The sequence below is a fragment of the Thrips palmi genome, unplaced genomic scaffold, assembly GCF_012932325.1.
Source record: "Thrips palmi isolate BJ-2018 unplaced genomic scaffold, TpBJ-2018v1 HiC_scaffold_2, whole genome shotgun sequence".
NCBI lineage: Eukaryota > Metazoa > Arthropoda > Insecta > Thysanoptera > Thripidae > Thrips > Thrips palmi.
In genome coordinates this window covers 2,148,310-2,161,228 of record NW_023144629.1, presented here as the reverse complement: position 1 = coordinate 2,161,228, position 12,919 = coordinate 2,148,310, and the positions used below count along the sequence as shown (strand labels likewise).

At 42.4% G+C, this 12,919-nt stretch overlaps 2 protein-coding genes across 2 annotated transcripts in view; both read right to left on the bottom strand.

Moving 5' to 3' along the window:
- Positions 1–516: 516 nt before the first annotated feature.
- Positions 517–1,847, bottom strand: LOC117647615 (mitochondrial pyruvate carrier 1). Its single transcript, XM_034389462.1, has 3 exons — positions 1,642–1,847; positions 1,338–1,438; positions 517–1,216 (listed from the first exon to the last, which is right to left on the bottom strand). The coding sequence occupies exons 1-3, from the start codon at positions 1,707–1,709 to the stop codon at positions 1,044–1,046; spliced, it is 342 nt and encodes a 113-aa protein (XP_034245353.1). The 5' UTR covers positions 1,710–1,847; the 3' UTR covers positions 517–1,043.
- A 455-nt stretch (positions 1,848–2,302) lies between these two features.
- Positions 2,303–12,919, bottom strand: part of LOC117647605 (sushi, von Willebrand factor type A, EGF and pentraxin domain-containing protein 1) — a 65,426-nt gene continuing 54,809 nt past the window's right edge. Inside the window, exons 24-52 of the mRNA XM_034389442.1 lie at positions 12,591–12,845; positions 12,056–12,508; positions 11,753–11,970; positions 11,413–11,665; positions 11,200–11,334; positions 10,923–11,120; positions 10,477–10,836; positions 10,236–10,384; positions 10,016–10,142; positions 9,729–9,929; positions 9,425–9,652; positions 9,004–9,331; positions 8,538–8,917; positions 8,289–8,454; positions 7,945–8,196; positions 7,711–7,843; positions 7,216–7,624; positions 6,918–7,130; positions 6,680–6,835; positions 6,430–6,598; positions 6,157–6,347; positions 5,899–6,072; positions 5,670–5,821; positions 5,393–5,579; positions 5,182–5,306; positions 4,758–5,107; positions 4,449–4,657; positions 4,248–4,361; positions 2,303–4,160 (exon numbers count right to left, since the gene is read on the bottom strand). Of these exons, the coding sequence (XP_034245333.1) occupies positions 4,129–4,160; positions 4,248–4,361; positions 4,449–4,657; positions 4,758–5,107; positions 5,182–5,306; positions 5,393–5,579; positions 5,670–5,821; positions 5,899–6,072; positions 6,157–6,347; positions 6,430–6,598; positions 6,680–6,835; positions 6,918–7,130; positions 7,216–7,624; positions 7,711–7,843; positions 7,945–8,196; positions 8,289–8,454; positions 8,538–8,917; positions 9,004–9,331; positions 9,425–9,652; positions 9,729–9,929; positions 10,016–10,142; positions 10,236–10,384; positions 10,477–10,836; positions 10,923–11,120; positions 11,200–11,334; positions 11,413–11,665; positions 11,753–11,970; positions 12,056–12,508; positions 12,591–12,845 (6,317 nt within the window). The 3' untranslated portion in view covers positions 2,303–4,128. The remainder of the gene's footprint in view (positions 4,161–4,247; positions 4,362–4,448; positions 4,658–4,757; positions 5,108–5,181; positions 5,307–5,392; positions 5,580–5,669; positions 5,822–5,898; positions 6,073–6,156; positions 6,348–6,429; positions 6,599–6,679; positions 6,836–6,917; positions 7,131–7,215; positions 7,625–7,710; positions 7,844–7,944; positions 8,197–8,288; positions 8,455–8,537; positions 8,918–9,003; positions 9,332–9,424; positions 9,653–9,728; positions 9,930–10,015; positions 10,143–10,235; positions 10,385–10,476; positions 10,837–10,922; positions 11,121–11,199; positions 11,335–11,412; positions 11,666–11,752; positions 11,971–12,055; positions 12,509–12,590; positions 12,846–12,919) is intronic.

Below are 12,919 nucleotides of genomic sequence, written 5' to 3'. Positions count from 1 at the left end.
CTCAGTGTCAATTGTATATTTGATGTAATGAACAGTCAAGAAGTGAATAGGTTTCTGATAAAGTTAAACCTAGTGGTGCTTCATGAAAAGTTTGTTGCTAGCATGCCTGAAAGGGGCCTGGCGGTATCTAGTCAGCCTTGTGTCAGGCCCAGATCCAACGCAATGCAGCGACCAGCAATGCGCTGGGTGGGTTTGTCCCACTTCCAAGTTAGGCTAGAAGAAACGAATTGTGATTTGATTATTGAGAAGCAGGTTACTTAAAGTAATATGTGGTAGGAAAGCTGTATACATAACAATTGTGCCATGTTATTTACAAAAAAAAAATCTCTATTATGATGCAGACATCCCATCTTTGTTGTTATAAATAGTAAATCAAATTATTGCTAATTTTTCCTTTTATTTCACCACCCATCCCTCTATCATTCATCATCACAAATAAATATTGGAAGAGGACCTGAAGAGAGTCCAACAAGACAATCTTACAGCCAGGGGTTTTCATGTAGAACACCGGACAAGTAACTTAGTAAAAGCAAATTTATTCAACACAACACCGTTTTAAAATCTAAGCATCACTGTAACAGGAGAACACGAATAAAATTTGAGCTATTGATTTACCAATATTATTCCTAATGTAATTAATTTAGTGATTACGTTTTGTACTATAACATTACCCACACTTTTTAATCACAATTAGTGCCTATTCCCTTAGTTCTCACCAACACTTAGACAACCTTCTCAAGAATCACATAGATATACTGTACAAGGATTACTTACCAAAGAACATGGAAATATTTTAGGATACAATCGAGATAAAAACCATTTTGGCTTACAACAGGCAGTGCAGATCTCTTCAAAACCAACATAAAATTATTAAAATCTTTTTTTTTTTTCAAAGTATCATGGCTCAATCTGTTGTTTCAAATACATTTTGACTTGATGATCTGTCTGTTACCAATTCTGCCCATTTTATATTGACACATTTGTTTTCTTGGCTTGCATGCACCTTAAACTGAAACTCCAAAACAAGCTAAATTTTGTTTCACTTAATTTGTCTGCTCAGCAGCCTCCTTGCTTCCGAGGTAATTGTGGTTGATGAAGCGTGCTCCTTGCGTAAGCTGGGCACATTCATTTGTAAAGTGACAAGCGAAGAGCAACATGTTTCTTGGTTGGACACGCCACGCGAACCTCATGAACATAATTGAATACAAAGAAAGCGCTGAAAAAAAAGACCACATTAGCAAAGTAGATGCATATCAAGAATTGTGTCCTTAAAAATTTTTCTCCCAAGAATAGGATTTAAGAGTATATTCAAAATTTAATAATTGAGTGATACTTACCGAGAGTCATTTTTCCACTGATCATTGCGGCATCTTTCTGCGTGTCTGCAATAGCTGCTAGAGGTATACCCCAATTGGCAACTGGTCCCCAGAAGTGCGTGCTGCCAAGAGTTGAAGTGTCAATAAGTGAAACGGAGTGACAGGTCAGTAACAACAAAAATAAATTGACACTAAAACCATGACAGCAACTAAAAATTTGCATTAAAGCCGTAAAGATTGCAAATTTCTATTAGGGATCACAAACGGTAACAAAAAGCAGAAAAATAATCACTAAAAAAATACAGTGAAATAACACTCTGCTCACCTCATCAAATATTCACGAAATTCTTTGCTCTTGAGGCTGTTCATTAATTTTCCAGCGACAGCGGCCATGGTTGTTACTTGGGTAGACCCTGAGTTGCCAAGAAATGAAGGGTACCCGTGCACGCAGCAAGGCAAGGTTGTTCGAGCAGCTGATAGCAAGGTTTTTTCTTGCCCTCTTAACTCACTGAATGTGAATGTGACTGCGAATTTAGCTAACAAAAAGGATCAACATCAACATTGAGATTCAGTGGACAGACTATGGCAAGTTCATCGTTCGGAATCTGTCGATCCTTATGCCGGATGGGTGGTCTACCTACCCGGCGCCTGGCTCGATTCCGAGCTTAAAACCGATACAAGGTGGGGCAACACTTTTTGGCGCATGCTCACATAACTCCAGATTTTCGCTACAAGGGCCGGAATGGTCCTCGAAATAGTGTTAGGAGTCATTAGTGAGAGCTCCAGCACAACATGATGCAATTTGGGCCATTTTAAATTTTTGACCAAAAAGGTCAAAAACCCATGGTGTATAAGCCTTAGCTTTTTTTTTTCAACAAAAACTGTCAACCACTTCAGATTTAATGAAAAAGTTGTAGATGAAGGAATTTCCTCTTGGGGGCATCAGGAAGGCATAACAGCACAAGAGCAAATGGAAAACATTGCAGTCATTTTAAAATAATTATATTTTATTCATGATCATACAAGCATTCATTATTTCTCTCATTACATACATATGGCATTTTTCATATTCTCACACTCATTCAAGCAGCATGACTTCATGATATTCTATTTGTATTCTGGTAACAATTTTACCATTTCAATTCAGCACAATCCAAGTTATCCAAGCTTCACATGAGTAAATTTGCAAGACAATGAAAAAGAACACACAAGACATAAAGAAAAGCTATCTCTAACAACAGAATCTCTTCCCACTATGATCAGGTCAGATAACTTGGACAATGCATATGCACACTATGTGAGCTGTACAGAAATACACAGTACATCTTGCAATCCAATACAACAGCAAAGTGGAAAGACTTTACTCAAATATTCACTCAATAACTAGAGACCATTCATACTCACACGGAAATCACTTGCACAAATGTACACTCAGGCACACACATTTGGTCAGACACACACTAAAAAAAAGGGGAAAAAAAAGACAGATACACGATACCACATTCATACATCAGAACTAACTCTCTCACACTCATTTTAAATAAGACTGACTTGTGCAATTTAGCACACATTGCTATAGGAGCAATAATAAATGAAATATCAAGGGTCATGGTCAAGTTTTGGAAACAAAATCTCAAAAATGGATAGGTAGAGAATGCAGTCTGATACCATCATTTTCACGTGAATTTAACTAAAAATTAATTTAAAAAAGAATAAAAAAGTTTACAAACATCTATAAACTGGAAGTCTTACCTCTATATATGAACAAATAGCTATAAACATATTTCTTTATCAAAATCACACAATTATGTAACCAAGTTTAAAAATTTGAAGTATATATAACAAACCTAAAGGATACATAAATTAAAGAAAGACTATTTCAGAAGACAAAGAAAAGACACATTAGTTTTGTGTTTGAAAGTTCTGCACACTCTATTGGCAAACTCCGATTAACAGAAGAGAAAGTTAATCTAATCAGATCAAAACAAAGTCAAGACCAACGTCTAATTTCATTTAGGAATTGAGCAGCATGCTACTTCAATAATTCATTATTACACATGTAGCACATATCAAATAGTTTCTTACAAAATCACTACGATAAATATCTTGGTAATACTGACACTAATAGAAAATCTCTTGTTATGTAAGGCAGTATAATCATTACTGACCAGATGTGAGCATAAACACTCCTGGTTGACTTTCAGTGCTAGGTAATTTTTGGCTCTACATTTCATGGGCCAGCACAGAGCACTGAATGTCACAATGGTACAAATTAAGTAAAAAATCTAAGAGTCAGATTTGTTAGTACCAACATAGACATCCCAAACATCATTAAATCAAATATTGATTTTAATTCCATCTGTCCATTTTTGTGGCAATCACTGAAAAACAACAGAGCTCTGGAAAGATTTTCTTACCACTGACACATTAAAGCCAAAATTTAAGAAAACATATCACATTTTGCTAAATTTTTAGTATCCAGTGGATTTATAAATACAAATTAAAGTCTGTATCTGCAAATCACCAATAAAGAGCTGTTGGTGCACGGCACAAGTGGACTTTGGAATGAATTGAGTTCCACCTAAGCACACAAGACAATGGTGGAAACTAAATGAACGGGTGAATCTCCTTGTCATATAATTCCAATCAACTGTGCATCTGTATGTGCTTGTAGTGGTGAACAGATATGGCACCTGGTGCCTACACCACATTTCCATTGAGCATTTTTCTCTGACCAGATACAATAGAAAAAATGTTTTCAAATATACTATACAAGAACAATTTTAAAACATAAATCTCTAACATAAATGTTTCACTGGCCTTCACTTTCACTGTCACTCTTATCTGAAATAAGAAAGCAAAAAGGTACATTAGTATTAACGTTTTGATAAAATAATTTCTTTGACCTCAAAAGTTAAAATTTAAAATTACCTTTCTTGCCAGGGTATGCATGGCGCTTCAACCTGTCGTAAAGGTCTTCCTTATTGCCATAAAGGCTAGCATTTGAGCGGGCTAGGCTATTCATCTTGCCATTGTGTAAACTCTCTGCAAAACGAAAAACAATGAGTAAAAATTTTACGAAGCTTCTTTCTTGAGCAGTGCTAGTTTACTTTAACAAAGTTCACAACTGACCTTTCATATAAGTCTCATTATAAAAGTTAGGCATTTCCCAGCCATCCTCCTCATCATCATAATAATGGGCATAGGTTGAATGGTGTGATGGGGCAATGGACTCAGCATACGGAGTGGGCGCACCATAATAGAAGTTAACTTGAGATCCATTTTGTTCACTAGCTTGGGTAAGTATTTTAGCTGCCTTAGGCTCTTTCCTTCGAGTTGACCTAACAATCAAACAATTACATGAAGTATAACTCTTAACCAGTCAAGCTAAAAATAAAGCTTAAAGCAAAATGTAAAATCGAGGAAATGGATATGGCTTACCTCACACAGATCATCCATACCAACAGGACAATAAAGATAACAAACATGACACCACCAGCAATGCCTCCCATGATGTAGGCAAATTCACTCTTTTCAGCACAATGTGGTCCCGTGAAGGAACCAGAGCATCTACACGAGGGATTTCCTCTGATATCCTTGACACAGACACCTTCATTCTCACAGAAACCAGCACAGACATCAGTACACACACGGCCCGTTCCATTGTATCCAGGTTTGCACTCGCATTTGAAGTCGCTTGTCTCAGGAAGGAGCAGGCAGTATGCATTGGGATCACAGTGCATCTCCACTGTGTTCATTTCACAAGGGTTTGAGCAGTCCTCCTTGCTTATCTGTAATAAAATTTTGATTAATAGTACCTAAGGGACTGAAACACCGACCGGGTATATCTGCTGCCAATACTGACCGATGCTGTGGTCTTGGTACTCGTGTTCGGTGGGCAAGCAACACAACTCGTTTGCTGAGCGTCGGGCTGATACGTGCCCTTCTTGCAGGCAACACAGCTGTTCTGAGTTCCATTTAAGTATGTTCCTAAAAAGAGGGGGCAAAAATCGGTCAGTAAACATAATGCAATACACTGTATATTAATTTTTCAATAAAAATATTAATTAACATACCAGGGGGACAGACGGGCAGTGAGCACTCCTCCACAGCAGCGGCGCCCAGTTTGGGAGTGGTGCGGCCCTGAGGACAAGCCTGGCAGGCTGCCTGCACACCCTGGGTTCGGTAAGTTCCTCTGGGGCAAGGTTCGCATCGACCCTCAACGGCCAACTGCATGCCGGAGCTGCATTCATCCCGACATTCCTGCAAAGAGAAAAGAAAAACACAATGTTAATTACATCAGTTCCTGACTGGAGGTAGACATTGTGGGGTAGAAGCTCCATTGACACACACCTCCTCTGACACAGCCTCAGTGGTGCGAGTAGTCTTGCCAAGTCCACACAAGAGGCACTTGAAGCTACCCTCTTCAGGTTGGTAGAAACCGTGACCACAGCTACGGCAAAGACCAGCATCGTCATCATAGTACTTTCCAGCTGGGCAACGTTCTAGAAAAGAAAAACAGGGAAATTAGTCCGAGTAATAAACACACTTTCCAAATACATAGACAAGCTACAATATTTACCTTTGCAGTCAGCAGCGCTTCGGGCTCCAGGAGCCACAGTGACTCCGGGGCGACCAGCAATAGCAGGGCAGAGTGTGCATTGCATCTGGCCTGATTCACTCTGGTACGTTCCAAGAGGGCAAGCCAAGCAAGTCCTAGTCTCTCGGTTGTAGAAGGTACCCACAGCGCACGGAACTGCAAAACAAATTAATGCTCTCTTAGATTCAAGATGGTAAGAGTACAAAAAGGGGGATAGACAAGCAGGCAGCTTGTACTTACCACAGTCCGGAGCCATGACAACTTGGCCAAGCGGACAGGCATAGTCGGATGTCAAGGTAAGGGAAGCTGGGTCAGGCACAGTGTTGGGCAGGATGTCATGAACGTCAAACTGGTCTTCTTCCAAGATCAGGTGCTCCAAAAGCCTCTGGACGTTGGATCTTTCATTGGAGTTGGCATTGACCACAGGATCACTACAGGCAAAACATCGTTGGATTAGCAACATTTTTGAGGCAGTTTGTTAAAAACAACAAAAGATAAAATAGGAGCACATACTTGATAGCAGGGAAGGAAATCTGGACACTGTAGGTGTCACTTGCTTCTCGTGTTACTCTGTCGGACCTGGCTACAGCCTTGACCTCTTCCTCGGTGGTGGCATGCGCAGAGCGGCTCTGGCGAGAGTTGCACTTGACATCGATATTGAGATCCTTGCACTCCCGTGTTCCTAAAAAAAAGGGATAAAATAATTCAATGCATTGTTTTACATTTGTTTTGTCTGGTAATGCTGACTCAGGCAAACACTCACCCTCCAAGGCGTAAGAGCAGAAGTTCCAGTCTCGGTTGAGAGAGTTGATGGCTGTCCTGACCTTCTGTCGGAGCACTCCCTGGCCGGCCTCATTGCAGAGAACGGAGCTTGGGAAGAGCATGCTGACCTTGAAGACACGCTGGGCTGGTTTGGCAGCTGTAAGTGGCATAAATTTAAATTACATGTGTGTGTTTGTCATGAGGAAATGTTCAAAACATTAAAAGAGTTACTATCTTACATGAGCAAGCAGGGTAAATTGTGGGCATGGCTGGGTTGTCAGTTGGCCGCCAGAAGCCCTCTGCACCGCAGGTGTAGAATCTTGGGACTGGTTGAGAGAAGCGAAGACCAGAGTTGCAGCTGATTTCGCACACCTTAAATTGTCCGCCTGCACCCCAATCCTTGCAGGTCTGTTTGCCACCGACAGGATCGGCCAGCTCCGGACAAAACTCGGCTGGAGGGGAAAAAAAATAAATTAATAATGCTGAAAGATTGGAAAATTTTTAAACCTACATAGTAAAGGCTAGAAAAATACTCACAAAGAACGTAGACCTTGAAGCTGCATGTGGCAGCATTTCCAGCTTGATCGTAAGCAACATAAGCAATGTGGTATGTGCCCCACAGCAGGCTTTGGCCTGGACGGTGGCCACTGCGCTCCACAACATTACTGATTCCAATGTTGTCACTGAACTCGGGCTCATCCCATGAAACGACTGCTGAGCCGTTGCGAGCAACAACCCATAGGTCGCCAGGGCAGTGCTCAACCCTTGGGGGAACCTTGTCGACAATCAACTCCTGGCAACGAGGTCCACTGTATCCCAATGGGCACACTCGTTGCCCACAGTGGGATGGCACAAGACGTTCAACACCTCCAATTGTGTCCTCATAACCGGCCCAAGTCAGCACCAAACCACGGTAGAGAACAGGCTCCGTTCTGCAGTCACGAACCTAAAAAGAATTTTTTTAAAATAAATTGTTATGGCACATCTTATAATTTTTAGAGGACAAACAATAGGTTTGAACAAGATTCTCACCTGCTTTTGGATTTCATTGGTCACATCCAAAGCTCTACCCCAAACTTGCACCTTAGTGAGATGACCCTGGAAACCGTTCTCAGTGTATGCCTTGGGATTTTCACTGCGGGGTTTGCCAAGAACAACCCAAGCACTAGAAAAAATAAAATAAGAAAAAAGGGAAAACAATTAACAGGGTTCTTTAAATTGTTTGATTGCAAAAAATTACAAGAAGGGGTACAAAAATTAGCTTACTTGTCAGGAAGATTGCGTCCACTTCCGTAACCCTCAACCTTGCTGGCAATGAGACCTTCTGTGATGAGAGTGAGAGAGCCACCAGACTCACCATCCCAAACCACGGCAATGTGATGCCACTGGCCATCATTGATGGTAGCGTATTCACGGAACCCTAGATAGACATCTTGCAAGTCTGCAAACAGTGAAATTTGGACTCCATTGCTGTGAGCCTGAACCATAGGCCTTCTGCTGACTGGGACATGGGGTGATCTGAAAATGAATCAAAGAGGTCAAATTATGACATGCCCAAGATATACCTCAACTTCAGTCTGGAAAAATATTTAATGCAATGGAGCACTTACGCGACGTTGTACATGGTGAAGAAAACGCCTCCTTCATCTTTGTTGGCGAACTGAACCCACATAGCAATAGTGAGGGAAGACTTTCCTCCCGTGAAGAACGGAACAACAAGTGCTGCACTGCTGCGTGCGGGGTCAGTGAAGCTTAGGTCGTAATCAACTTGAATGGCTAAAAAAAGGTGCAAATTAAAAATATTAATTTTTGTCTTGGTTTGGCTTAGTTAAGAATGCACAGGATGTAAGGAAACTCACTCTTTCGGCAGTCATCACCAGTCAAATTGAAAGGACATTGGCAATAGAATTTGCCAGTCAAATCAATGCACGTTGCTGAAGGTGGGCATGAGTTCTCTTGGCAGTCTACGATATCCTCATCACAGTTTTTGCCAGTGTAGCCAGGTGGACAAATGCACTGATAGCCAGCACCATTGTCAATACAGGTGGCTCCGTTCTGGCATGCGTTGGCCTCACAAGCATCGTACTCATATTGGCAACCGATTCCAACGTAGTCAGATGGGCAAGTGCAGTTGAGACCTGAGCCGAAGTCCTGGCAGCGGCCGCCATGCATGCAAGGATTGCCAATGCACCTCTCCGGAGCAGTTTCACACTGCTTTCCATCAGTACCAGAGGGACACCTGGAGAATAGGTCGTGCAAATGGTACCTTATTTAAATTTGTCTGCAAGCTACAAAATTTGAGAAACTGGGCCAACTTGTACTTACACACAGAAGAAGTCTTGGAAGAGATTGATGCACTTGGCACTGTTCTGGCAGGGCAGGTTTTGACAGGTTCCAATATCACTTTCACATCGAGAGCCAGTCCAGCCAGGAGGGCATTCACAACGGAAGTGGCCAATTTCATCACGGCAAGAACCACCATTGAGACAAGGCGTAGCAGCACAGTCATCAATGTTGGTCTCACAAAGCTCTCCTGTGAAGCCTTCTCGGCACTGGCAAGTGAATTGGTTGTCCTCATCAATGCAAGCTTTGGTGCCTTCTGGGTTGCAGGGATCGCTCAAACACTCATCAATTTCAGCTTCACATTGAAGTCCTGCAGAAAAATATGCAGTTTGTGTAAACAAAAATATTATATTGGCTTACTCTGTTAAAATACTAATTTTTTTTTTCAAAGAACAGAACTTACCAACAAAACCAGGTCTGCACCGGCAAACAAATCCATCAAGCATGTCCAAGCAAGTGGCACCATTTTGGCACGGTTCAGAAGCACAATCATCAATCAAATGCTGGCAGCGCTTGCCTGTGTAGCCGGGCTCACAGTTGCACATGTATCCATCAACAATGTCGACACAAACTCCACCATTTTCACAAGGGTCCACAGAACAATCATTCACATTGATCTCACAGGCACGTCCTGCAAAATATAAAATAAGATTTAAAAATGGGTTTTACCAATGCGATGGACTTCTAATTAAACCTGATGCACTCACCAGCCCAGCCAGGCTTGCAGACACATTGATAAGTGAAGAGTTTGTCCACACACACTCCATTTTCACAGGGGCTGTTGGCACAAAGGTCAATCTTCTCATGACATCTCTTGCCAGTAAAGCCAGGTGGACAAGTACACTTGAAGTCATTGACAAGGTCTGTGCAGTTGGCTCCCAACAAGCAAGGCCGCTCAGCGCAGTCATCTGTAACAATTAATAAAAAATTGTTTCATCAAGAAAAAGAAAGTGTTAGTCATTAGTATGCATTAGAGTTTCTTGAATCTGCTTACCAATATTAATCTCACAGTTCTGTCCCTCCCATCCAGGCAAGCATTCGCACTTAAAGCGACCCTGTTGGAGGGCAATGCATGTTCCACCATTGGTACAGGCATTGATGTCAGCAGAGCAGGGATTGATCTACAATTGAAAATTTGAATATGTAATTTAACATGCAAAAACATTAGATACCATTATCATAATTTAAAATATTATTAAAAACAATTTACTCACAGTTACATCACAGTTGGGGCCAGTATATCCAGATCTACACAAGCAAGTAAAGTTGTTCAGGCCTGGTTCATCCTTGCACATAGCTCTCTCTGGGCAAGTGTCATTGCGGCAGTCTGACTTCTCTTCTTGACAGTTGATACCACTGTATCCTAAATTAAAAAATATAATTTTTAAAATTAGAAGAAATAGACGTAAGTAGGAATAAACAGGTAGATGTACAGAAATGAAAATCTTTAAGTACCTGGGGGACACTGGCACCGGTAGCCTTGAGGCAAATCAATGCAACGGCCATTGTTGTGGCATGGCTGAGAAGCACACTCGTCAATATCGATTTCACAACGACGTCCAGAGAAACCAGCAGGGCAGTAGCACTGGACTCCGTGACCCATCGGGATGCAGAGACCTCCATGTTGACAGGCACTTTCAGAGCACTGAATGGGCTCACACTCGTCTCTGCCCACGGCTCCAGGACCAACAGTCCTCATGTTGGTTGGACACTCCAGGCAAGTCAGCTGACCAGAGGCCGGTTGGTAGAAGTCCCGGGGGCAGGCAGCGCACGGAGCAAGTCCAGTGTCAGAATACTGACCAGGAGAGCACTTGGCTGGAAAATAGAAGCAAGCAGATTAGTTGTCAGCCTACAGAGGCTTAACACGAAACCACTTGAGAAAAAAAGATTGACCAACTTACGTCGACAGAAGGCCTTTCCAGGAGCAGCTGGCTGGTATGTGAACGTATTGGCAGGGCAGGCTTGGCAGTCCTTGAAGCCTCCAGTTGGCGGCTCTGAGGTGTAACTGTTGCGAGGACACTCCAGACAAGGGACAAGTCCAGTTGGAGAGTAGGTACCGTAACCACAGACAGGAACACACTCGTTGATGTCCTTGGAGCCTACAATCAAAATTCAGAGGGTGAAAATCCAGGTCTCACCTTATCCTGTCACATTTGGAGAAAATAAAAATAAAAATACCTTCTTCTCGGGTGTATGTGCCAAGAGGACACCTGACGCACTGGCCCTGGCGGTCTTGTTGCTGGAAGAAACCACGGGGGCAAGGTGTGCAGGTCTTCTGGTTCACACCGGCAAATGTACCCGCAGGACAGTGCACTGGAAAAAGAAATTCAATTTTTTAGAATGCCTTAAATAAATATTCGTGAGTTATTTAGTAGTTAAAAAATTACTTACAGCAACGAGGCACATCATTAGTGTCCATGTTGAGAACTTCTCCCACATTGCAAGTGAAACCTCGGCTAATAGCAGATTTGAGAGCACGCAGAGGAGGACACTGATTTCCAATAGCAGAGACATTCAACAAGGGCTCTAAGACAGCACTGGCATAGGGAACAGACAGGTCGAAAATAAGATTCAATGTTGATCCACAAAGGTCATAGAGCTGAGGCTGCTTTACTGCTGGCACAATGACAAGGATGAAGTCCATCTGAAAAACAAAAAGGAATCCCATTATATATTTTTTTAAATTAAATATTTGCCATCAAGGCATTATATACAATTTTTAGACACATACCTGTACAAGATTCTCTTCCACTAAAGATGGCTTGGATTCAATGAATGAAACGTTCATGTTGACATTGACAGCAGAGCACCGCTGAGTGAGAATGTCGTTGAGTGACTTGTAATACTGGGACATGAGGTCGGAGTACTGGGGCAGGCACGACTGGGAAACAGCTCCGTTCGCGCGGTATGTGACGGTGGCAACGACATGGTAATCAGCCTGCTGAGTGTCTGCACACAAAATAGAAAATAAATTTATTAAGAAAATTCCAACACATAATTTTTTCAACCATATATTAAGGCTGCAATAAATTACCTTCGGAAACACAGTCGGGCACCATATTGTTGGGCAGCCAAGGGCTCTTCTCCTCACAGCTGAACGTTTTAACAGGCTCTCCATCAGTAAACCTAAATCCAGGTTTGCAGGTGGCAATACATTGTAGGCCCTTCTCTCCAGGCAAGCAGTTGAGAGCGCCGTTAGTCGGAGGTTGCAGCTCCCAGTCCACACAGGGAGTGGCCTGCACGGACACTTGGAAGTGGCACGAAGCCTGGTTGCCACTCTTGTCGGATGCCACCACAGTCACATTCTCGAAGCCACCGATAGGGATGACAGCACGATCGGGGACGAACACAACCTTCACATCGCCGGACTCGTCAGACACATTGACGCGACGACGAGTTTCATTGAAGTTCACAACGTAGCTGTCCTGGCGATCAACCAACTCGATCACGTAGCTCTGAGGGCAGCTCAGACGGGGAGGCGTGTCATCTAGAAAGGAAGCCATTACAGTCAATTATCACATAGGCCAGCTACATAATGTCACAAGAGTATGAATAAAAATAAAATTTACCTGGCACAGTGATGTTTATCTCACAGATGGCTACATTTCCATCATAATCAAAGGCAATGTATTTGACTGACATATCTTCAAACACTGTAATTGGTGTCTTGAAACTAGGAGGCTTCACTTCGAGACGAGCAATGCTTCCACTGTTGTCAACTGCCACGGGTTCTGTGAAGTTCACAGGCAGCAGGCCTCCATTAGGTCCCTTCTGAACAACAATTGGCTGCTGAGGGCAGTTCTGGAAGACTGGTGGCTCGTTGTCTGAAAAATTAAAAATGCCTAGTTAGTAAGAGTCAATTTCTAATGATAAATGACTTGACAAAAGAGTATCTTAC